We start from the raw sequence: 25,767 nt of genomic DNA on the forward strand, positions 1-25,767 counted from the left end.
GTTTTAGCCCAAGCTACTGCAATAAGAGTAGGTGGAGGTTTCACCCTGGCTCTTCTTGTTACTCTTTGAGATGAAGATTCGGGAATGTGGATATAAAGGTGATAACAAATTGTTTATGTTTGTTGCTATTAGTGCATATAATTATGTTATGTGAAGCCCTTGTTATTGCTTCAGTTTTGATCGCTTGAACAACTAACAATTTGTTTAGAATTAGGGGTAGTCTCTGCTTCTTCCCAGATCTGCTGTTGGAAAATATTGGAAGAAGCAAATTATACCTCCAACCTCCAAACAACCTCAAACTCATCTCTTTCCAGAAAAAGAAACAGGGAAAAGGAATACATATGCACTGGTGTACCAGCCACACAGATGGGTTTGGTTGCTTCATGTTCATCCCCTGTTACCAGTTATATCTTGTGAATTTTCAAGTGAAGCCCAGTTATCATCATCCGCACACAAAACCCCATAACCCTTAGTTATTAATTCCCTCTTCCCACTGACCTTGCTCTCCATAAATCTTAGGCCTGGAATCTTTCTTCCTTTCTTCTTCCCCTGCTCCCACCTCTTTCCCTCTTTTTCTCTTTTAAATTAAACACATTCCAGAGAGAGGCCAGGAGCTGTCAGGAAGCTCTGCATTGATGTGGCTTCCTTTGGGATGTGCAGGCTGATGAGTCGCCTGCCCGTGCTTCTCCAGCCTGCAGCAATGAGTAAGGGGAGATATCAGCCTGCAGCATTTAGCACTCCCTGTTCTGCTCCAGAACCACTTTTGCATTCCTAGTTCACTAGCAGAAAGGCAGTGAGTATTTGAGGGTCCACGTAGACAACAGTCAAGAATAGTATCGCTGGAGATCTAAGGGACAAATATATCGGTAGGCTTCAGACTAAGCTACACACAACTGCTGGGGTCCCTGGGCTGTGATCAGACAACTTGCCTTTACCATGCTTGCTGTTGCTGCAGTGGTATCTCTCTAGACAGACGCTAAATTGAATTATTTTCTGGTTCACACAAAACTGAAGGGGATTGATTTTACATAGAGTGAAATATCTGAAGCTGTGTATAGCTGAGGCTTTATTTGTGCTGAGGACAGCAGACCCCCTATTTCCATTGTCTGCGTGCCCATCATCCAGCCCTGTGTGGGGCTCACCTTTGTCACAATAGTGTGGTATTGGTGCCTAAAGTTTAACTTGTCATTCTCTATAATGTGAGGACCTTTTCTTCAGAACCGGTGCTTATCCAGGCATTCTTCATCCTATGAAGATGCAATTGGTCTAACTTGTGATTCTGGCTCATTTTGAAAGTAATTTTCTTTATTCAGGCAACTTGTCCGATTTAAAAATCTTGCCTCAGATTATGCTATGGATTATATCTTACTGTATTGTTTTGCTCAAGACAAACATTAATGTTTGCTCATTACCATGTTACTAATTATTCTATTTGTATAAGTTTTCCATTTTGTATTAGATTTTGTTCTTTGTTTCCACTGTTCCTAAAACACAGAGCAGAACCTGAATTGAGATGGAGCCCTACAGAGCCTTATTCAGTACATCCGTTCACTTTGACAGGGAAACTTTGATAGCTAGTGTGTGATTGTGTGATCAGTTTGCCAATGTCCCATGCAGCAGACTCGTGCAGACTCTGCATCCTTAGTTGACTTATGAAAATGTCACAAAAAACCCTAGGACTAAAGCCATACCAAAATCAAGATATGTGCAAACTACTGTTTTGACTCTGTCCTCAAGGGGCCTGGTATTTCATCACAGAAGGAAATGAGGTTAGTTTGACGTGATTTGTTCTTGACAGGTGTATGTTGGCTGTTAAGTGATTTGATAGTAATCTTACAAGTGCTTATAAATAGTCTGATTATTTACTGCTGCATTTTTCTGGGTATTGATAAAAATGGCTGGCTTCTGTTTTCCCTTTTTAAAGATAAGCATCATACTTCCCCTCTGCCCAGTCTCCTGGTCTCGCCCCGTCCTCCAAAAATTCTTGAACGTGGTCACCAGTGGCTCACTGGAAGACTTTCTAAGTGCTCTCAAGATACTGTGGCTCAGGTAATCAGATACTTAGGAATCACCTTGATAAATGAATAATTAACAAGATTTTGTCCTTTGGATGGTATGTTTGTGAGTGACACATCATAAAACCTCTCTGAAAATAGGGAAACCTTTTCATTTTTTAACTTGCAGCACTACCTTGATCATCCCCAGAAACTCAGCCTCCCAGCTAGGTGAGTCTGTACCAATGTGGAATTTTTTCCCCCCAGAAGAAAGTATAAAAGAACTCAGGAAACTGGAAAAAGGATCTTAAGGACACTGATTGAAGTCAACCCAAATATGGCAAGAGAAAGCCCCAGGGTTATATGTACTGGCGGCCCAGCTAAGAAATAACGTAGTGAATCAGTGGATATCCTACCTATTAATTTTGCACTTTGTGTTTGGGTTTACTGGATTCTTTTTACTGTAGCACTTTAACACAGTAACTGGTGTAAAACATTTTAACTTTCTCAAAGAAGTCCAAAGACTTTTAACAGATGACTTGGTCTTTCGTGCCAATGAGCGTATGCTTTAGTCTATCTGCAATTTCCCTTTGAAAGAGTGCCCAGTCCTGCATGATAACAGCTGAAGGCACAAAGTAATTTGATCAAAATTTTCAGACATCTTGAGGGATCTAAGGTTTGTCCCACCAAGAAGAACCACTTTTCACCTTTCCCTCACTTCTGCCTCTTAAAAATCTGTAAGGAAGAAGAAGAAAAAAAAACAACCCTTAATTTATATTTAGAAGCTGACTTTTCTCTTTGAATCCCTTTCTGGCTCAGCCAAACTTGGAGCCCAGGCTGACAGCTGTGAGTTTGTACCATCGATTTCCATGTAAATGTTCCTCAGATAATTACCTGAGGGACCATGTTTCAAACCGCTATGTGTGGCCCACAGCCAAGGCGATAGAGATCTGGCATTGTGTGGGAAGAAGGGTCAGTGCAAATCAAACATGAGCCCCATTCCCACATGAAAAGGAAATAAAACCTCCACGTGCAGGCATGTGGAGAAGCTTCTTCTTAGTCCCTTAACTAAACATAACCAAGCAGGAAAAATAATGTTGGCATGAAAATGCAACTATGTTTATTAGTCATTTGGTGCCCAGCAGGTCTCAAACTCTTCCGCATTGCATTTTTCATTAATGCTGCATTGGAAACCCTAGCTGCCTGTTCATTTTAAGAGCTGAAAATCTTTTATATGTTGGAGGCATGAATAAAAAGTTGGTAGCAAAGAACATAAAAAGCAAAGGTTAACATATATTATGTATGGCTGTGAGGTCCTTGGGTGGAAATCTGAAGGCTGGAGTTAGCTACACTCCCCACACAGTCAGTGCAGAAATATAGGTCCCTCCAGACTGTATGAACTAGCTTGGAGGTCTGTCACAGAGTGACGTGAGTCACCTACTCTTTGCCTTTGAGCATGAAGAGAAGCCAGGGTGACTAGCTTGGACCTAAATGTCTAACTTTCAGATGCCTGAATTAGGGCAGGTAAAGCCTATACTTGCAATCTCGGCAGGGACCGATGTCTTGCAAACAGCAGTGCTTCAGAGGAAATACGTCTGTCTGGGGGGAAGAGGATGTCAGTGTATGCCATTGTGTCCTGCCAAGCTGGTAAAATCAAAACTGTCAGGAATGACTCTAAAGGCCCCGGGGTGCTGGGCATGTTCTCTTCGTCCAGGACATAAACCCCAGTGTCTGGTTTCTTTTCTACCAATAAGAGCAAAGGGGTAAACCCAGTTTTCATGGCCAAATTGTTTCAGTAGCTTGTTCACCAAGTGACTCCTGTGGTCTCAGCTGTAATCTTCCTCAGTGTCACTCTGTCAAGAAATTGTTGAATTTTGATGTGCGTGGAGTGGCTCTTCACTATAAGGGGGACCTGCAGGTGTGGTCATAGAGGTGTGCTTATCTTCAATGGGCTACAGGAGAAAAAAAGCTCAAGAAGTATGGTGTTGCACACTGACATAGCTTTCAGGTTTACTCACCATACAGTATCACTTGTTCTATCTAGGAAAGTCACAGGCCCCAAACTTGGTGCAACATACTGTGAATCAGCTGCGAATCCACTCGGGGAGTGGAAGGCAGGAATTATTCCCATATAAAAATTCTAGGCAGTGTAATCTAAATGGCTATATTTAGGCATTTAAACCACAACTGAGTGCCCCCAGTGTAACACAGCAAAAGGAGTGTGAGGAAGTAGCAAAGTATTTGTCCCACATAAAGACTAAATATCCATTATCAGCAATCTCTTTGGCCTGCTTCCTCTGTTGTTTCATTCCCTCTGGAGATTTGGCAATTGGATTGATTTGCTGACTGACTCACTGTCTTAGATTGCTGACAGTATTAATAAAATTAGCATTAGGGAGGATGTTCGAACATTTGCCTTTGACATTTTTTAAGGGAGAGAGCTGACATTTAGTCTAAATTAAAAAGTTACTGAATTGACTCCCCCCCACCCTCCTGCAACCAAAGTCTTAGTAGTTTTCATCTGAAAACTTAGTCGGAATTAAGAATTTTGGACTGCAAGTTTCGGTCTTTCTTTTCACTGAAAACTTCTGGGTAGTTAACAAAGCACTAGCTATTTAACAGAGTTCTTGGGAGAAATATTTTCACAAAGCTGTAAGATAAATGTAATACAAATTTCTGTAGCAATATTGTTTTATGATAGGATTATTTTTTTCTGTCTTAGGTGACATAGAGGTCAAACTGAAATAATGGTCTTAATGTCAAAATCTAAGGACAGGCAAAGATCTAGTTTTTATTTTTCAGGAATGGTTTGCATCATTACTTTTAAATGCAGTTGCCTGGTCTTTAGGTTATGTGATTAACTTTTACTCCCTGTGGGAAATGACTGAATTCAGGAGACATTTGTTTCGTGTCATAACTGTTCTTTGTCTATACATCCTGCTATCGGTTTTCATGTGGTGTGGTTTATCCCCAGGTAAAAGCAGCAGGCTTAATTTTGGTTTTGCTCTGGTCTGCAGGAAGATAGCTTTCTGATAGTCATATTATAAGCAATTTTCAATAGCCCTTAAAGTTTTCATTCAGGTGTTGTTGCTTTGAGATCTTTGCCTAACTAGTGTAACTGCCTAATATCACTGCAAGCTGCCTTTAATGTTCCCTTTCTGTAACCCTTGCAGCAAGAGTTGGAGCCACTGCTACTGGTCAGTGTCCACGTAAAATGTGAAAGCACTTGAAAGATGTTCCAGGTGTTAACACTTGTTTGGAAGTTGCATCCTTTCAAAGGACAGGGCAAACAACTGCAGTTTAAGAAAGTCCAGCTCTGCTATGGAGCAAGTGCACTGCTGAAGTCACCTCCCTGTCCTGCCTGTCTCCCTGCCAGCCTGTTCCCTTGGCTGGTGGGAATATAAGCTTTTGGAGTTAGAACTGGCATTACTTTGTGCATGTATCTTTTTGAGACCATATATGCAGGCTATGTGCTGTTATTAACAGAACTAGTTACTCTTCAGTGAATTTTTGTGTAGAGGAATCGCTGGTTGCGCTCAAACAGAAAGCCTGTGCCAGTCATAGCTGTACATGTATGTGGTTGAATTCCTGCTACCTTTAATGAGGGGTGAGTGCCAGAATCTAAAGAACTTTTCCGGCTCTCCTATAGACAGCATTGCTTGTTCTGTCCGACAAAAGGTTGCTATACTCTCATTCATTTTTTCCCTTTCTCTGACTGCAAAAAGTATAAATTATTTTAGTGCAGAATTTTTGGAAGGTTTTCTCCCCTTCCCCCATTTCCTGAAAAGCTTGCATACGGAGTGAGACACTCATAAGCTTTTCCGAGATAAGAATTTAATTTATTTACGCTTTGTTGTTCCAGGCATGGCTACAGACCGGTTTGGAAATTTGCTGTTCCAACTTTAACAGGTCACTGCATGGAAAGGAGCAGCTGGATTTTCCTCCAGAGCAGCCGTCAGCTGTTGGAAATCTCTTGATACTTCACTGGCTTCTCCAGATTCAGCATTAACTTCTCCTTCCTGTTACAGGAATTATGCTACGTGCTGTAGACCCTTTAGCTAACAAAAGGAGTAAAGCATAGGAAAGGAATATGGCATCAATAGCAGTTTCTGCTGGGGCTGGCAGAAGCCACACCATTGCTCTGACTCCTTTTCACCTTCATAAGGACAAAGTGTAAGAGAAAAACACTCTCCAACTCCAGCACGTCACAATGTTTCTGAAGTTAACTTCTGTGGCTCAAGCAAGTAGGCAATGAGTTCAAAGTCAAGACATGCAAACTCTTCTGTATGCTATTACATTGCTTTTCCTTCTCACCTCTTCCCCTCTGAAAAAGAGCCTCCTCCATTACGTAGTCCAATGTTCCAGTCAGATAGCTGAGGTATGAAGGCAGCAGCCCCATTTCTCATTTCACACTGACTATATGGCAGCATAATTCTGCTGGCTTCAATGAAGTTAGTGCCGATTTACACAGTTAGAATGACCCATATGTTAAATCTGTATGATGACATATGTAGGATATGTAATATAGCCAAGTAACTTTGCCATGAGAACAGTACTTCAGTGTTGCTTGACTTTCTTTAGAATAAAATGGTGAAAACAACATATTGCATTAAGTAGTACTTAGTTAATGTCAGCTGTGAGAGAGAGAAATTCAAGCAACTTGCTCCTTTGATCTGGATGTTTTACTGAGAACTAAGAGCAGCATAACTGACGTTTGTGACGTTTTTGAGAAGTTGAGCTTTGGTTGCCTCTTCTAGACTCAATGGTGCTTACCGAGATTTGTCCTTCAACACCAGCTAAAAAAATTTGAAAGCAGGTTTTCTGCTTGATCTTTCACATTCTTTTCATCAGAGCCCTCATCAGAGTGCTTCTTGGTATGAACTTTGCACTGTAATTTGTTGGTCTTGAATGTCTCAAAAGGCTGTGGGCAAAGCTGTGATACAGAAACTGCAAAATGGCGAAGTGTCCCAAGGCGAACAGTGCTGTAGGCTACTGTCAGCTTCCAGTTTTTAAACTTTGCAGGGATTTGATTGATGGACATTTTGCATATAGTCACAATTAATATAATTTTTTTCATATAACAAAACCTCATTATGGGAAGAGAATAAAGTGAGAAGGGGAAAGAAAAGGGAAAAAAACTCGTACAGTTACCACTGCTGGTTAGCAGAACTTGCAATTTATGACCTGTGAAAAACATGGGGAAGTAGCTGAAAGTCAGGAGGGAAGAGTTACTAGCCATGACATCATTAACTCAGTTAATATAAAACTTTATATTTATACGCTCACAATGGGAGACTTGTCTGTTGAACTGATGGTAAAAGGGGGGGATCCTGCCTTGGTGTAAGTTGGCATGGTTCCACCTTGGATGGGTCAAAATATTTGCTGGCCTTTTGTGTGGTTTTGTCCAGGCCAGGAGATCCTCATTTCTGTGAGATAAGCATGACCTCTTCCTCTTAGACTTTCAGGTTAAGATACGAGAGAGAGGATGTAAAATTTCTTGGTAGCCTTATAGGTTGCAAGTAGCTTGAAGAAACTCAAGATGAAGTTTCCAGATTCTTTTGATGCATTGCTGACTGTTTTCAGGCACTTTGTCTCTTTCCTATATTCTGAACACTAAGCTGTTCATTAAAAGGGAAGAAAGAAAAAGCAGTTTCCTCTAGTTAAGGCACTTAAACATATTTCTAAGATCCACAGATGCAACCCCCTGAATGGCCTGTTGAATTTGAGACTCTTAGCTCTCCCTGGAGGATATTAGGGGATCATCGTTCACACATCTAGCTTCTGTAATGATGAATGGGATTACTAGAGAAAATCCCCTTGTGCATTGGTGGATCTAAAATCATGTGGTTCTTTTGCCTGTGCACTTAGACTCCAATTCACAAAATAAAACAGCTGGACTAGTATAGGCAAGGCCAAGTTATCTGGGGGAGGGATACGTTCTATTTTGCTAGCAAAGCGGTCATAGCTTGGGCAGCATTTTGTGGTTTGTCCGAATCTGAGGTCATCTTGGTTTATGTGGGGGAAGGTCGTCACAAAAAATGTTCTGGATAATGATTGTTTTAAAAGTTTCTGTCAATGTTCTTGTATTATATGTGACTTTGTGGTGCACCTTTCCTTCTGAAATATTTTACAGTGTGTTCAGAACACCCCATGTCCTGGCCAATGTTAAACTTAATAGCTTGTTAATTGAAAAATTATGAAGAAAATTGGTAGCCCTCTGTAGAATGAAATGTTCCATGGACATGTGGAGTTAGATGTATGTATCCAAGGGGTGTGAAATAAGAAAGCAATTGTCTGTGACTGCAGGGAACTGTAACCCAGTTGGTAATATTTTTTGTTCAGGGAATGTAGCAGGGAAGGGTGCCTTCACTTTTGAATATGGACAGCATTAGTATTGAGGTAGAGGATTCTCCTACCTACACGGTGAGTGAGCGAGAGTTGAGGACACATTGTCTTATGCAAAAGCTGATGTAAATGTAGTGATCTGTCCCATCCAAATGTAAACAGGAGGTGGCTGGGCAGATATTTCAGCTGCTGACTAACTGAAACATCAACTGAGCTTCAGAGGTTAAAAAAATGTAATTTACCCTCCCGTAAGCAGAATGAGAATTCCATATGCATTCCCATCCCATGATTTTGAGTTAATCTTCCACTGGCTTGTGATTTCTGAGGAGCTATAGATTGAATCCAGGCACGCTAGCTAGTGAAGTCTAATTTCCGAATGGGGGGTATTTTTTGTTTGGTTTTTTAAAATATTTTTTTTTCCCTTTCAAATTCCTTCAATACCAAAGGACAAATGGATTCTTGGGCACTAATTTAAAATACTGCTACTAATAATAACAACCTAACGTGTGCTATTTGCCAAAAGTTGAGAATCAGCAATGATGAAAGATGAAACTGCCCCAAGTTTCTTGGCAAAAGTGATATAGGCAAATATTTCAAAGGTCATTTCAATTTTGAAATTTGCTTCCTTGGAGATTGTTCTGTGGTAACGTTTGCCTTCTAGATGTTATCAGAGAAGCACTGGAATTTCATAGTAACTGCAATTAAAGAATTTTAGGATGTAGAGCCTGGCCGTTAAAGATATCCCCTGTCCTGCTGTTCTCATTAGCCTTGCTAGTCTTACAGACATTTGCTGATCAGTCCGGTTCTAGCATTTCTCAGTCAACAGGTTACATTACAAACTCATAATATTCAGTTGTCCCCGTTCACTGATAACATGCCTGACTCTGGTCCTATTTGTCATCTGTTGGCCCTTCAATAAACTTTTGTGTTCTTAAATGAAAAAAAGGCAAACATAAACCCAACTTTGCTTGTGTACTAATTGACTTTGCAAGTTAAATAGTGCTCTGTTATTTAACAGCAGTGCTTCAGTAGCACCGAGAGACCACTCAGACCAGGGCCCGGTATAAGCATTGAAAAAAATCACAGATACAGCAGAACCTGCCAGATGGCAGCTTCTGCAGCCCCAAACATTCCCTTTTTTTGCATGGGAATAATGGAGACCTTGAAGAAGTGCTAGATAGAAGTGATAGATTTGGCAAAATGTGTCTTATGTAAGGAACAGTTACTAACAGCTGAAAACTTTTCTCTCCCAGCCTTATTTCTTCTCTGTATAGCAGGGCTACCCAACTGGTGTTTTCTGAGATCAGCTGAGTATCTGCCTTGAGGTCTGTTTATTTTTACCATGCTTCGTTGGGTAAGCCTCCCCCCACATGTGCTTGCTCCTGACACTGTGTGCCACCTTCACTTATGGCATGGGAGCTGCTGTCCCAAAAGACTGGAAGAGCGGGCTGCAATGTGGAATGAGGGATTTCTGATGTGATCAGAGCTGTGTGTTGCTGTTGTAGACTTTGATTGCCCTGCTCTGGTTGGGACTGGAGAGGACTTGCTTGTTTGAACACAGTGCTGGGTTTTGGAGAGCTTTCTTGACAGGAGGTTGTGCACTGCCTGATTGCTTCCCCAGGTTCTGTGCAATGTATTTCTTTTTCATGCTGAAACCAGCTTGTGAAGACTTGAAGTCTGCTATAGCTCAAGGGTAGCAATGTAAGAAAAGAAGTATCTTAAGTTTTCTATGCACCTTTTGATGCTATCCTAATTTTTATGTTGCATAATATAGTTGCAGAGCATAAAACTCTTGTTGCTTTTGGTTATTAGATGAGTGCAGCAATTCTGACTTTATCCACTACTTCTAGTCTTGAATTCTGGCCTGTAGCTTACTGGGTGAGCAGGAAGGCTGTAACCCAAGCACTAGTGGGAAATTTATTTGTGCTTTTTCATGTGCACCTATCTTGAATCTCACTGCCACTCTCAGGAGCAGCATCACGAGAGCAGCTCTTGGTGTGTTGTGCTCTTGCAGTTGGCTGCCTCTCCTTGGGGTATCTTGTACCTCAGTGAGGGGGAAGTGAAATCTCTTTTCATTGGAAAAAGAGGGTTTATGTGAAAGCTTTAACTCGGAGAATGGCCTTTTGTAAGAGGCCATGAAAGGAGATGGCTGCAAGTTGACCTGTTCTCCTAGAAGTCATCAAGTGGCTACTCTGATCTCTAAATCAGAAATAGAGTGCCTGTTTCTCTGAGCAGATGAAAATACCCCAGGGTACGGTCAGATTTCTAAGAAGTTTCAACACCTACTTACTGTGTTTCTTTCCTTATCTCCCTCCAGCAATCAGAGGTCATGTCGAACCCCTTTTTTCACGGAGTTGAGCCGCAGATTGAAAAACCCACTGCAGTAGTTTGTGAGCAGGTTTCTGTTTTGACTTTTCAATTTATATCGCTGAAGACAAATTTTATTAGTAAAATCTTGGGCAACTAAGCAGTGGATTTTTAGGCTCTGACTGGGTGCCTGGAGCTGCATTTCTTTGAACTGTCTTTTAGAGGAACTGCAGCTGTATAAATGGATGAAGACTGTGGAAAGAAACTATAAATATGGCTTTATTAAGGTGGGTTTTTAAATCAAAGTGACTTTTTGAAATATTTTAATGAACCTTAAAAACTATTTTCCAGTTCTTTCCAACAGCTATGTTACTTTTCAGCAACTGGGCGTGAGGGGGTTGTTATTGAGGGAACTGTGGCTATTGTGTATATGGCAGTGGACAGGGCAGTGCCTTTTCCAGGAGACTCTTAACCTTGACTGGACAGACAACTTAAAATGACTGCGGGGTCGCATGCCTCTTCTGGTACTAATTTTCATTTTGCAAAATGTAGCCAAGTTTTACGGGGCTAGACAGATACTACTGGGATGGTGTTGGGGGTTGAGGAGTGGGGAATTTGTGGGCATTTGAGACATTTCCTGTTGCCCTGCAGCTTTTTTCAATGGGCAGTGTTGGATTGTGCCTTACCAGGAATGTGACAAACTCACTCAATATATGTTTTCTTGCTAGAAGTTAATTGAAAACAATGATTTAGCACATAAAAAATGTGCTAGCATAGCTTGATGATGGTTTAGTGCCTTATATTCCCCTCATGTTCTTGTCACAGGTGGTTTAGACTCTCTTTGCTTAAGTACATGTGGCAGGTATCTGAAGTCCACAAGCCAACTGGTACTTTGAGTTGGCTGTCCTGGGAGTTAAACATGGGTTCAGTAAGCACCACTGAGCTTGTTTCCTTAGCAGCTGGGAGCTAATGAAACTGTAGAAGAAGCTCGGGCTTTGCATCAGAAAAGACACGTCCATTCCAGCTTAAACACAGCTCCATCTCTCCCTGTCTCGATGACTCCAAAGTTGGCTTCAGTGAAAACCAAAGAGACTTAGACTGAAACAGGGCAGCCAGAGAGTGGAGCAAGGGATAGGTGGTGACTGGAAAGTCAAGGCTAAACCACTGGCAGTTCTGTCTTGCTTGTTCTCTGTCAGAAGGGCATGTCTTTGAGGAGAACGCTGGACAAGGTTCTTCACTGAAGCCCAAGGCCATAGCATGAAGGAAATTGTTCAGAAAGCTTCTCAGTCCAAAGAGAGTAAAAATAGCTGTGATGGAAGCAGTTTTCCTCTCGGCACAGACACAAGGGTATGTGCACATGTATACGCATCAGTGTAAATGAATGTGTAAAAGAAAAGGCACTAAAGTACATCATCCAGAGGTGGTCTGAGCTAGGATTTCCATTCAGCAGAGCCTGACATGATGAGGCTTTGTAGCAACCACAGTGTTCTGTTTCAGGAGGCAGAGGAGTTCCAGATACACTGTACCATCATGGTAAAAATGCCTTTGTTTTTGGCATAAAGGTAACTACCCCTTTTTTTATTAAAGTGTCACATTTTACCCGCTTGCAGTTTCCTGCTTGTATATTTTGGCTTTTGACCAGGACCTTGGGCTATGTGTGCTCATCTGGTTTTGATAAAACATTGAACTTAGACAATACATCTTCTTGGACATTTCTTCCTGTTAGATTCAAGTGTGATACAAAGCAACCAGTACTTGATCAGTAGCAGACACTGTTTTTATCAAGCATTGTTGGATGTTCATTAGCCATGAAAGGGTTGTAGAGAAAACTTTCTACAGCACAGACTAGTACAGGTAGGTGCTTCCTCTTCTGAGCCCTTCTTTTAGCCACTTTAGCAAAGCCCTAGGTTGTAAAGTATGGTGTCCTTTTGAAGTCCATATTCACGTACGAGGCTATAACATCTATTTGACTGGTGTTTATCTGGCTTCTTTTACAGTCTTGTTAGTCTGCTAAGAGAGATAAAATGCTCGTGAGATATTGAACAGTGGCAGATGAATGGGAGTAGCAACCTCATTGAAAACCATCTCCTTGTCCCGACATTTATGTAGCATTTAATGGACACGAGAATTTGCAATGCAGTAATATGTTGGGTAAAAAGCTGAGTAAAAATAGCGTTTCTCATGGTCTGCCCAAGGAACATATGTGACCTCTGTTACTATAGTGAGTCTGTCAACCTCCATAATACACTCACTATCCCTAATATATGCAGGGAAAGATGTACCACATCCACATTTAGTAGACAGTGATCTAAAATGTGAAGAGAGATATTCATCTCACTGAAGTTCATCTGTCTGCCTGTCTCCCTGTGCATCTAGTGCTCATTTACACCAGTCGTCTAGGCTTCTGCTTGGAGGAGGGTGAGAGGGAGTAGGAAGAGGAAGAAACAGGGATATCTCCAGAGGGTTGAGCATCCCTGCCTGATTTGCATGCCTGGCTTGGACTACGGTGTATTTCCACTGTCATCACATGGTGCAGCACTGTGTTAGCGATGCTGTGTGAGCTTGGGATGGCTGCTATGTCTGTGTGTTAGCACCATCCCACATAGAGAAGTTGCCACAGGTACCGGTGTAGTTCTGCCTGCCAGCACAGCACAGCACTGCATGTAGCCTACTCTGCTGATGTGGGCACAACAAAATGCTGGCGGGGTTACCTGCTTGTTACCTCAGGATAACAGCCTGCCCATGGCCCTTCCTATCACGCTGTATTTTCAGTGCTGTCATACTGGTAGGCATACGGTGTCCAACTCACAGCACTCTTACAGCAGGAGTGGTTTGTATATGGGAGCATGCAAGCGAAATGGGTGATGGGTGAAACTCCATGGAAGCTATCCAATTAAGTAGTTTCTTGTGCTGTTGGAAAGGCTGTGTTGCACAGGAAGATAAAAGATACAGACCGCCATTGTTGGAGGTTTTGGCCTGACCTCAGGATCTGACAGACATGTTTATCCAGTATGAGAGAGGCTGGGAGGCACCACGCGGACCTCTTTGTTCTCAGCTTTTTTATCTCTTTATGTGTCATCTCCCTTCCTTCCTCCGGTGGACTGAGATGAAAGTTGCGTGCACCCCTCTGCAAGCTTCCTGACAGATCCAATTAAAATACCTCATTCTTGTAGCATATGCGAGGGTTGAGCCATTGAACCTATTCAACTGTATGGTTACAATCCTGGAGCTTTTTTTCTGTCCTGGTTCTGGGATTACAGGTATTCAGAATTGAGATTGAACACTTAAACGTTTATGGGAACGGCTGGTAGAACTTAACATGGCTATTTGTTTTTCAGCAAATTTTTGCTCAATGTGGAACTGAATCTTGCAATCTTAAATACTATACTCCAGTAAATAATTGTGGTAGAATCCCATTTGATTTGTATGAATTGCACCCCCTAAAATCCTCTAGGCTATTTGAACAGATTACAAGCCAAAAACCAGAGCTTTTTTCCTAATTTTCCAGCTGTGCAAATCCATCCTTGGATATTAAAAAGACTAAGTCTTGTTATACATTTTCTGTCTCCTGTATCTTGACCAATTTGCTAGAATTATCAAAGATCTGGTTCTCAGAGTGTTGTAACTAACAAGTGTTTTCTTCATCATATCTTAATCCTCAAAGGCAAGAGATAACTCTCAAAGCAAGAGTTGAGTACAGTTTTCTCAGTGATACTGAAACACATGATATACTCCCATTAGATCTGTCTCCAGGTCCTGAGATTAGAAGGTAGCTGACAGTGTTCATTAATGACACACAGGATGGGGGTGAATCCTGCTTATACTCCCTGCATTGATTGTTCCACTGATTATAATGAGATTTTATTTTTGCTGGTACCATATGTATATGGAACAAGAAGAAATACTCAAAAGAGGTTCCATTTTTTTGAAGCGTCACTCATCTAAGCCATCTCTGATTTAAAAAATGAAGTTGCTTTTACAGAAACCATACAAAACCGTTGTCAAGACTTATATGAAATACTGTTGTGTCCTAATAATAACTCCTAGCCGAAAAATCTTGGCATCCTGCAGTTTAGGAAAGGGTTTTAAAATTCACCTTCAGTTTTTGGGCAACAGGCAAAACATGTGGCTCTGTTTAGGAGCTATTTTCGTTAAAGCTTGACAATACAGGATGATAAAATACAGCTGCATTGTTTAAACTTTCAATTTAATTTCTGGTTTGTGTCCAAGTTGTTTCATCAATATGGCGCCATTCATTTCAAAACAAAGCTCTTGGAAGGGTCTCCATTACCCCACCATTGATCAAGAGGGTGTTAAAATGTAGAGGCTAATTATGTTCCTGGCCTGTTTGGAATTCCGAAATTGGATTTTTATAACTGTCAAATTTGCAATCAGGGTAACTTTCCATGACAATTAGTCAGAATTATTAGAGCTTTTGTTGCCAGGGAGTTATAACTAATGGTGGTGGTTCACTTTTCAAGACTCTGTCAGTGTCAAAGGCAACATATATCTTGAAGAATAGCCATTTCACTACAACATTGTCTATACTTAACTGCACCCAAATGTCTACTACTGTTACAGTCATTTTTATCCATCCTCCAGGGCTGAGTTGTTGCCACAGCCTCTACTGCAAACTCTGCAGATATAATTAACTACTGAGTTCTGCTTTGTTGCAAAATGGGACTTGTGAAATTGTGACAGGAGAAAGTGTGTCCTTGAATGTTTCACTTAAGCTTAGCTTGGTAAGGGCCGGTACTCAAAAGGCTCTTAAGGCTGCTGATCTTGGTCAATTATTGCTTTGAATCTTTAAAATGAGCCAAATATAAATATCTATACAACCTGTCTGGATGAATGCTCTCTCTTCTCAGTCTGACTGATACCTCACAGTTTAAGCACCTACCTGTGTGTGTAATGTTGAGTATGTGCTGAACTTGGGATGTTTGCCCAGTCAGGACTTCCTTCTTGGTATAGCTCTAAAAAAAGTTAAAAAAAAAGGATTAAAGGGGAAAAACAAAACAAAACAGTTACAACAACAAATGAAAGCAAATCCAAAGACATATTAAAGCTAATTGAGATATCTACCCTATGCTATCTTTTTCACTGTAGACCAGTTTTTTGCAGACACATACTACTTTAGCCTGAATGCTGATGCATGAGTGTATGTGCTCACAGAAGAGCAAACACTTACAGAAAAGCTTTCCTTGCCTAGTGTGCAACATGTATTTTAGAGGCATCTGTTCAAGATGCAGATGACCTTCTGTTGGCCTGTTGATGTCAACAGATTTTTGTCATCAACTTCAAGCTTTAGATAAGTACTAACTGTAAGAGCGCTGTCTGATACTGGCAGACAATGACCGTGTGTTCATCTTTGTATTTAGTTAAATGAACCACTTTCCCGTGGCAGTTAAAATTTACCCGCTTTGCCATGCCTGCTATTCCTCCCACCCCTGCACTGCCCTTTCTATTCCACTGACTCAAGCATGTCTGCAGCCACATGGTTTAAGGAATCGATCTCCCTGAAAAATAATAAATGAGTTTTTTTCATATTGGGTTATTTTTCAACTATCTCTTTCCTATCTGGTGTATTGTCCATCTGTGAGGTGCAGACACACTCATTCTTAAAACAGAGGTGGTAACTTCTTAGACCAGTTAAGCTTAAGTAGTAGTGCTACCTGGTGTCAAACTATCACCTCTGTTTTTAACCAGGAAGCCAGAGCCTGCCTTTTTCTTTTAATACATACCTAGAACATCTCTGTGTCCACTGACACGTATTTACTTGAATTTTTGTGTGATCATTTTTGACAAAAAGATCTGGAATATAGTTTTATTGATACAGGGGCCAAGTTGTTCAAACCTCTAGTCCTGCAGAAAGTTTGCCATCAAAGAAAGAGGGAATGTAATCAATTTTGTTTAATTAAATGAACCTAAACTAATTGTCAGCTAATAAAATAGTGTTGGTCAGCTCATAAAACAGAAATGAAGATTAAAAGAGTAGTTGCCATGAACAGGTGGTAACTCTGTTTCCAAGTTAGACCACATTACTCTCTGGCACAGGATCTCTGAGAATACCTCATATTCTAGTTTTTTTAAAAAATGTTTATGAAACTTATAAAATATAGGGCTCATTTTATAACCAATTTTCTATCTCACCTGCCAAGAGCAGTGGGGGTTGAGCCAGCACAAGGCGGATGCAGAGTTTTAGGCAGCTGTCCAGAAATGGATTCCCTGCACAGGGCTGTGGAATAGATTTCTACCTTTGATTGGCCTTTCTTTTGTAATTCCTGTGATTTAGTTTTCTCTTTCTTGTTTCTGTTACAGAAAAGACCTTGTAAACATTTTTTTGATGTCATTGATCTCAACCTGGCACTGTTGTGCAAAGGGAGAAACTTCCTATGCCGCACTGTGGATGCTGTCTAACTCTAGATGGATCTTGTGTTAGTAACAGGATTTCTCTGGATTTGGCCCCTTTGGATTTGTTGACTCTGCAGTTCTTGCAGAAGGCATAAAACATTTATCTAATTTTAACTGGAAAGGACTAAACTGGAATTTTTATCTGCTCCTCAAAGTAGAAGCAGAACTTGGTGGTTTGTAGTTGCTGTTAATGGTGGAATAATGAACGCAAATTTATTGCATAATGGTTATTATATTATCCAGTTAATAGTGCAAAACTATGTGGTTCTGAGAATTTTGTTATGGCTTGCAGTTAGTTTGAATGCTCTGTAGTGATGCAAGGCTTTCGGCACCAAAGTGACTTGTTGCGCTGTCTGTAACTTACATCTCATACCCATTTTCTGTGACCACCCATTCCCACAAATCTCATGCAGGATACATTTGGTTGCTCTTATGTTAAGTCCCCAAACCTGGTAGAACACTGAAAGACTAAATTAATTGTCTCTTCCACATCAGTCCTCCTCTTTCAGAGAGTACAATGATAAACCAATGTGCTGCATTGATACAGCTCTTTGGGGTCCTGGCTGCAATGACAATCTCAGTTAAAAGGGGTTGCTTCAGGAGAACTCCCCACCTGAGGGTTTCAGCTGTGAGTGCACAAGACAAATGCTGTGTGACCTCGCAGTCCCAGCACCTTGTTTAGGGGCTTTACCTGCCTTTGATTTTCTGTTACATATTGCTTTGGGACCTCAGGTTGGCCAAAGTTGGCCTTAGGCTTTTAAAAAGTGAAGTTCGGCTCTTGCTTCTCTGCGCTCCTCTTGCATCTGATGTTCCCTTCCCTGATGTGGAGGGCAGGTGCTGTGGTCCAAGATAACCAATCTCTAGGCTCTCTGAGACTTGCCTGTGATGCTTCTTTGGGCTAGTAGCTAACCTGGATAACTGAGCTTTCCTCTGCCTTCTCTCAGAAGGCAAAGGATAGGAATTCCCCTAGCTGGCTGTCTTGGGGAGGTGGGGAAGGTGCTGGAGCTGCATCTCAATTCTCACCTGCAGTCATGTGTCTGTTGTAGCAAAGACAGGGAGAAGAGTAGTTTTGACTTGTCTTACGTGAAACAGGGCATTGCCATGGCTTAAGACAGGTTTGTTACCTGTAGCAAGAGGTACCAGAGTTAGAAACCCATCAGATTTGGAAGGGCCAGGAGCTGGAGTATCTAGAGAGAGGTTTCTGTGGGAGGCCAGGACTCCCCTGTCTGGCTCCTGCCAAGTTTGTTTGGGAGGTTGCAACTGATGCTCACGAGGAAGCCAAACTGGCCCTGGCCATGCAACATGCAACAGGAAAGTCTCAATAAGTACCGTGTTTTCTATCTTTGTACTTACAGTAATGCTCAGATCCAGCCAGGTTGCTGCTGTGGCTTAGGATGTGTCCTAGATCCCCACTTGCCTGCTCTCTCCTCTGCAGCCAGAGTTGAGGCTGCAGTCCATGCTGACATAGCTTGGACTCAGCTGGCACCGGTAACACTTGCAGGAAAGGCAGCAGCATGGCCATCACCTTCTCCCTACAGGATTTCCCAGCGGCAGGCATTGCCTCCTGGCTCCCACTGCTTGAGTTGGTGGGGCTAGAAGTGGTGTGAGTGGTGCAGCACATGCTGTGGTTGCTCATCTGAGCAAAGCCATGGTGGGGTCTTATGGGAACATCCCCTGGGGTCCCTGATCTGATTTACCATGTCCCTGCCGAATGAGCTTCACTTGAAACCCAAATCTTGGGTTAAACCAGCTGAAAACATTCCTCACACTGGCAATCCTGTGAAGGGCTTGGAGGTGGGTCTGTCTGAGACAGAATTTCTTTAAGAAAAAGGGAGTAAGATAGGGTTGATGTCCATTCAGGGCAGTTTTCTGTTCATCCACATGTCCCATGCTTGCCCAACATTATGGAAACAGCTGCTGGGAGTCATACCAGCAGCCAAGTCTCTATTTATTTCCCTCAAAGGATAGGTTTAGGAGGAATGTAACACTGGTGACTGTGGGACCAGACTTGGCTCATTATCACTGCTTGTGTGCTTTAAACCTTGAAGGGACACAGAAGGGCTGTAGGAATATTAAAGCATCAGCCCTCCAAAGGAATCTGTGTGGGTTTTAGTGAGTGTTTGAGTCTCTTAAGGGACTCCAGGCCTTGTCCAGATTTGCACCGGTGTCGTTGCACCAATATCTCCTGTTCCTCCCTGTGAAGATGAGTAGGAGGACAATAAGCAAGCCTGCTGCTCAGCTTTCTAGGCATATGTGCAAAACCATCTAGGACCCCAAACTAACAAAAACCATATTAAAAGCAATTATCTGATCTTGTTTGTTTGTTTTTAATGTGATGTTTCTAGACACTGGTACAACAAACACGCTCTTGTAAAATCTTGTAACAGTTGTTTGTAGTTAGTATCTTCAAGATGATTTTATGTGTGCTGATCATGACTAATATACATCACTTCAGCGTGACCGTCATCCTCCACTGCTGTGGGAGATTTTTGGTACTAGGACAATTATTTCCTCAGCTTGTTTAGCATTTTTCTTTTTCCTTTTTTACCCTCCTATGCAAGAAAACACAGATACTGTTCTCTCATATATTGTGCTTTACAGATGAAAGTGCTTTGTGGTTCACAGACTTAAATAATTAGGTCTTTGCAGGCCTCAGAGTGGTTTCCAAAGGCAGCTGGAGTCATCTTCTCCAGTTTTACACTTGGAGATAGAAAAATCTCTAGAGGCAAGGTTAACCAGCCCAGCTCACAAACTGGCCCTGGCAGAGCTGGGGGCAGACAACCCCTCTGAAGTGTACTCTGGTTTTCTAAACGTTAGGAGATGCTGCTATGCCCATACTGCTAAAGGCCTTCGCCCTCCCCCCAACTTGATTCCTTCTCTTCTTGTTGTCACAAACTTGGTTTTTAGCATATGCACCAGCCGCTGGGAAGGTGCCGGGTTCTTCTTCCCATGCCTCAACCAAAATGACAGCAGCTGCTCTCCCTCCTTGAACCTGGGATCATTTTTTCCCCATAGTGTGCAACTGAGGCAATGACTGCCATTATCAAAAAACCCCCCCAAAACCCCCAACCAAACCAAAACCAACCCCAAGCCCTTTTTACATTCAACCAGAATGGATTGCTGCAGCCTGTTTCATTCAGTAGGTTTTTCTGTGGTTGTATTTCTTGGAAGCATCATCTCCAATAGAGGCACGGGGCTCTTTTACAGGCTTATTTCAGCACTTTGAGAGCACGAGTATGTGCGTCTGTGCATGCATGTCTTGCTGTGGGTGGGAAGGGGGGAGTGCTGGCAAGAGTGCAAACGAGCCGAGTGGGGAGAGTGAAGGCGCTTTCATTCCTTACCAAGTTTTGCTCCGCAAGCTGAGTAAACTTTTTCTCTGCTGAACCAATGCTGTACAGGGCGAGGGTTTGACACGTTCCCAGTGATAATTGCCTTGTCTCCCCCCCGCAGGTTCATCTGGCCGCCAGCATGGTTACTTTTCCAACCAGGACCGTAAGTGGGCAACACAAACATCATGGAAAAGCAGAGGCTAAGAGCAAAGTGGGGTGCACTCCTGGGTGGGGGGCCATGGAAGCCAGGGATGCCCTTTGCTTGTGGGGGGAGGCATATGGGAGGGGGTCTGTGAGTCTCTGCTTGCTCTTTGCCTCAGTTTCCCTCAAGTAGCTGGAGGGCAAGGAAAAGGGGAGTTGGAAATGCCCCCACTCCTCTCAGGTTCAGGGAATTGCCTAGTCAGCACCCGATGGGCATCTGGGAAGGGCCGTCCTGTTTGCACTTTTCTCATTTTTCCTTGGGTTAGTGTCTGAGAGGGGACACCAGGCTCCACAGACCCTGTGTCTGCCCCAGGGTGCCTGTTGTGGTCTCTTCCTTGCAATTAAAACTCACCTCCCTGTTTTCCTTGACCTGCTAATGCTCCTTATCAATCTGGGGTTGGTATGTTGAGAAGAGTCAGAAAGGGGGTTGGCTTGCTGAGGTGAGTGCTGCAGAGCTCTCAGAGGGAAGGTGGCTGTGACCTTGTTTGCAACTGCAGGCTCTCCTGTGAGGAGAGTTCATCAGCCATTGGCATCCAGCAGCCTGGTGCCTGCTCATGTCTGTTTCTGTGACACTCATGTTGTCTCTGAACAGCCTCCCCCGAGAAAACTGAGATGGTTTTAAAGGTTGAAAGTGAATGAGAGCTTATTTGTTGCTTGCCAATGCATGAACTGTATCTCTCCAAGCTGATGGTAAAAATGGCTTGAAAGTGCTCTGGTGCATGTGCAAAAGCCCAACCAAGGTTTTAAATTCAACTGTATATCTCCAATGATGGTTAATCAATAAAAAGCAGGAATTTACATGGGAGTCTTTGTACCTGATGGCCATGTGCAGATTTTGTGGTAAATGAAAATCATGGGACCTTAGAAGCAGCACATATGCTGAGCAGATGAGTTACTCCAAAGCGCTGGTTTTGTGAAAGCAGCGATATGGCAAGGGTATGAAGTGCTTGCACTGATCTGCCTCTTTGTTCTCCCTGCTGAACACATACTCAGCAGAAAAATAAGCGTCCCATAGCCCAAAAGCTCCTATGAAGCCTTAAATTAGGACAAGCATCTGTCTTTCTGCCCCTACCTCTATTGCAGACATGCTTCATGCTCTAGATGCAGTTCCTCTCTCTTTGTGTGCTCTGCCTATGGATGTTACAGAACATGCCTCTGATTCCTCATTAACCGCAGTTGTTCAGTGTAGAATCAGCCATTCGTCCTGGGCACACCTAGAGCAGACAGTAGCCAAGCAGGACAGAGGTGGCACCCTGGGAAGGCTGTCTCTCGAACCAGCAGTGCTGCATCCCTTGGGTAGGACCCTGAAACTGAAGATGCCCAACACCTATTCCCAGCTGTGGAGGCCAGAGGGTATTTGGAGTGCATAATGACTTCAGGTCTTTCCTTGAAATTCTTAGTTCTTACTATATCAGGAAAAAATCAATGTCTGAACAGACAAATCAGTCCCAGCCCTTCTGGGAGAGAAGGATCCTTCAGTTCTTGTTTCTATCCTTGTTCTCTTTCATACTCTTTTCCATGGTTGGGGGTGCTATTGTTTACTCCTCTCTGTTACTTGGACATGTCTTGGCACATGAATGCACTTATCGCATTGACTCTCATATTGGAACTGCCGTGCAGAGGAACTACATGACATGTCCAAGGACACGTGGGAAAGCATTTAGTCGGCAGGAATTGCATCTCAATCTTCTGCATTCCTTATTATTGGTCCTGCCACAGGCTAGTCTGGTTTCTGGATTGTCTTTTTAAAGTGGTGATTTGTTTCCTTGGTCTCTCTTCACTTTGTGCTTCAGTTTCTCCCTCGGTGGCTGTGCCCTTTTCAAAATCTGCCCTGTTCGGTGTCCATAGAGGGCAGGAATAGTCCTGCCCCCTGCACATCATGGCCCTCTGAGGAGACAAGATATTATATTATTTTAAAATGTGGCTTACTCCATTGCACACTTCCGTGCACCTTTAAGGTTTCATCTAGGCAAAATCTAACTGATGCTTTTATCCTTCTGATAACCTGACAATGGGAGTTAGAGAATATTGGCTGGGTTTTTATAGGGTTTTTTTTTTTGACTGTGCAAGGAATCCTCCTTATCAGCAATTTGGCCTAGGATTCTTTCAGTTGTCCTGTGTTTGAAGAGGTTTCCTGCTATGGTTTGCTCTTAGTCATTTAGCTTCCAAATCCTACACTACTTTTTAGGATGTAGGCTAAACTCTTTGGAAGTATGGGGCCAGACAGCAAGGCAGAGATGTATTGCCTGGAGCGTGGTTGGGCCTTGCTCTCTGAGGTCTGGGGAGGGGAGATGACTATTTTGAAATGAACAATGAAACACGCAGGAGAGATTCCACAACTTTCCCGGAGACTAGATAAAAAAAATTGTGCAGTATAGGGTGTATGTGGCACCGAACGACATGAGGATTTGCTCTTCTCCTTTTTAGAAGGAAACATGCCAGATAAGTAGAGAACAGATAGACTGACGGCAGGAGCACTGTAAAATCAGCTCCTTCCAAATGCAACGTTCATTAACTTTGATATAGGCAGGACCAAGAAGGAATAATGGAGAGCTAAAAGTTAGGTCTGTTTTAAATTGCAGTAGAGATCTGGCTGTGGATGCTTTTCTATCTTTTCAAGTTAAAGAAGTTGAAAATTTTCTAATGCAAGTGCCTGGATTACTTGAATTTTGTCATGGGCCTACCCCTTGATGATCTGCATCCCAATACCTTGGGAATGTCACTCCAGGCATCTGGCCCACTGTCTTGGGCAAGGTGGAAAGGTAATATGGTGTTATGCTTATGTACTGAAGTGCATCAGAAGTGTGAGTTGCTGCTGTATTTCTAGAAGGTATAGAAAAGGCTGTCTGTTTTCTCTAACACTGTGACATTCCTTGTAGGCTCATAAGCACTACAGTATAGAGAGATCTGCAGATGCTTCTGGCCACACTCAGGCACTTTCAACCCTACCCAAGGTGGGTGTCTCTACCTGGTGTTTCCTATTGGCTGTTTCTAAATATTCAGCCCATCAGAAACTTTAGTTTCAGGGACTAAAGTGGAATTTAAACTATCTCAATATAGTCCTTTGTGTCAAATCAAATGATTTGTTAAAGTGAGGCCAGATTTGCGGGGAGAATCAATCTTTTTTATTAGATCAACTGATGTGGAAAAAGCAGACAAACTTTCAGGCATATTAACCCTTCTTCTGGCCTGCATTTGTATTACAAGAATGGAGGGACCTGTCTACCAGGGGAGACAGCTTTAGGATATTCATTCACACCGACTATTCCTCAACAGTCTTGGTCTGGATGCAGACATGGGTGATATTTTTGGGCATGCTTGTACACTTTTTTGGGGGGAAAGACTTGTCTCCCTCTGTGTTTGGACACTAGATGTTACTACACAACAAATAATGGGCCCTGTTCTGCAGCTGACTCATTGTGCAAGTCTGGGGCTAATTACTGAATCCCTCTGTGCCTCAATTTCCATCTGTAAAATGTCACAGATGCCCACCATTCATAAATCGCTTTCAGATTTCCAGATGAGGTGCTGTGTAAGTGTAGAATAGCGTTAGTTTATGCATATTGTGCTAGAGTATAATATAAACCACATGCAAAAGAAGAGCCTCACAGATGTGTCTCTCAACTGCAAAAGGCAAGGCCTGGGCTGATGATTTAGCACAGCACTAATTGGGCTAAAATGGGAGATTGCTTTTGTACTGATGCAATTGTCACCATTGAAGTCCTCATTTACCAACAGTTTTTGGAGATAGCCCAGTGATTTCCTATTGAGGAAAACTGTAGTGTCTTGGGTTTTGAAGCATAGCAATTTATAGCAAACGTCGACATTTTTATAGCATCCCCCATGCTGGCTGTCCTCACATTTCTGGAAGGGGACTTTTTCATTGTTTATTTTGAATGTGCATCTTGCTTGGCCTGTAGCTGCACTTAGCACTTTTTTTGCTGCCTGCAACCTCTTGGGCATATCCTAATCTCAAAGCAGAGGCATTTGACTGAGTCATTTCCATTGCCATTACTCTGTGTTGCATACACAGGAATCCCCATTTATTGATAAGAAAGCTGTTCCTGTGGCTGCAAGCAAATGAGTGCCTGGCAGCTGTTCAGCATTAAGTCAGTTCTCAAAGTTTAAAGGATTTGTGGGCTGTGATGGTTTGGGTTTGGGCAATTAACTTTGGTGAAGTGCTTGAGAGTGTCTTCCAGACACATTTCATACAGAAAGATGAACTTAAACAGTTAAGAGATTCGATTTAAGTGCCCTCAAGTTTCCTGATTGTGCTGTTGGGGCTAAACTGTCAGTGGGTACAAAACCTAGGAGCTCCTTTGACTGCAGGAGAACTATGGTTGTTCCTTCCAGTTGCAATCTGGCCCTGTGCTTGTTTGAAAGTGCTGACATCATTCCTATTGCCAGTGGCATCATGTGGCAGCAGGCACCAGTGACTGTGCATTGAGCCTCTGAAGCTATCCTCTAGCTGTGTAATTCTAAAGCCCTGGTCTGAGCTTATTTGCCGGTGTATTGTTGCCTGGTGCTCAGAAGTGATTATTGATGCTGAGCTGTTGTGAGAAGAAGGTGTGGGGTTGTGGGGGATGAAGGTGTCTCTGGAGATATCCAGTTCCGTCTTGGTGTATTGCAGACAAATTGCGCCATTCTGCATTTGTCCATTTTGGACTCGTTGGCTGTTTTCCCTGTTCCTCATCAGTGCTCAGAGGGAGGGTCAAAATTCATTGTCAAATCCTCCACAGCTGTAAAAGTAACATAATATTGAGGCTGAGTGCGTGGGGTGACAGGCGTGGGAGAGAAGATTGGCTGACGCCCAGCCTTACCCAATGCTTGCCATGTTCCAGAAGAAATCTCCCCGGATGCTGGGAGATTCATGATGCTTCATTCATGGGTCTAAACTTGCCCTTTAAGGCATTTTTTAGAAGAGTTTCAAGGTGGAGGCAGCTAGAACCTCAAAATGAAGCTCCTCAAACTACCACCAGCATGATGTCTCTTAGGGGACACATGCTATGGTGCTCATTGTTGTATGGATATTATAAATCAGAGAAAGCGCAAATAGGCAAATTGTGAATAAGGGCTTGGTCCCATCAGGAAGTAAATGGATCCCCAGATTTAGGAAGCATTTGGGTGAGTTTGGGGTTAAAATAATAGGATGCGGGAATTCTGGAAAGCATTTCGATTAT

The 25,767-nt window shown here is 42.6% G+C and overlaps 1 protein-coding gene across 7 annotated transcripts in view; it reads left to right on the forward strand.

Moving 5' to 3' along the window:
* The window catches only part of COL26A1 (collagen type XXVI alpha 1 chain), a 181,325-nt gene that overhangs the window by 100,313 nt on the left and 55,245 nt on the right, over window positions 1-25,767 (forward strand). For 5 of the 7 annotated variants that reach the window (XM_030029123.2, XM_030029126.2, XM_030029128.2 and 2 more), the window contains exon 4: window positions 20,508-20,549. The exons of the other annotated variants lie outside the window; for them this stretch is intronic. In XM_030029123.2, the coding sequence (XP_029884983.1) occupies window positions 20,508-20,549 (42 nt within the window). The remainder of the gene's footprint in view (window positions 1-20,507; window positions 20,550-25,767) is intronic. 7 annotated transcript variants of the gene reach the window in all.

Source organism: Aquila chrysaetos, chromosome 10 (genome assembly GCF_900496995.4).
Source record: "Aquila chrysaetos chrysaetos chromosome 10, bAquChr1.4, whole genome shotgun sequence".
NCBI lineage: Eukaryota > Metazoa > Chordata > Aves > Accipitriformes > Accipitridae > Aquila > Aquila chrysaetos.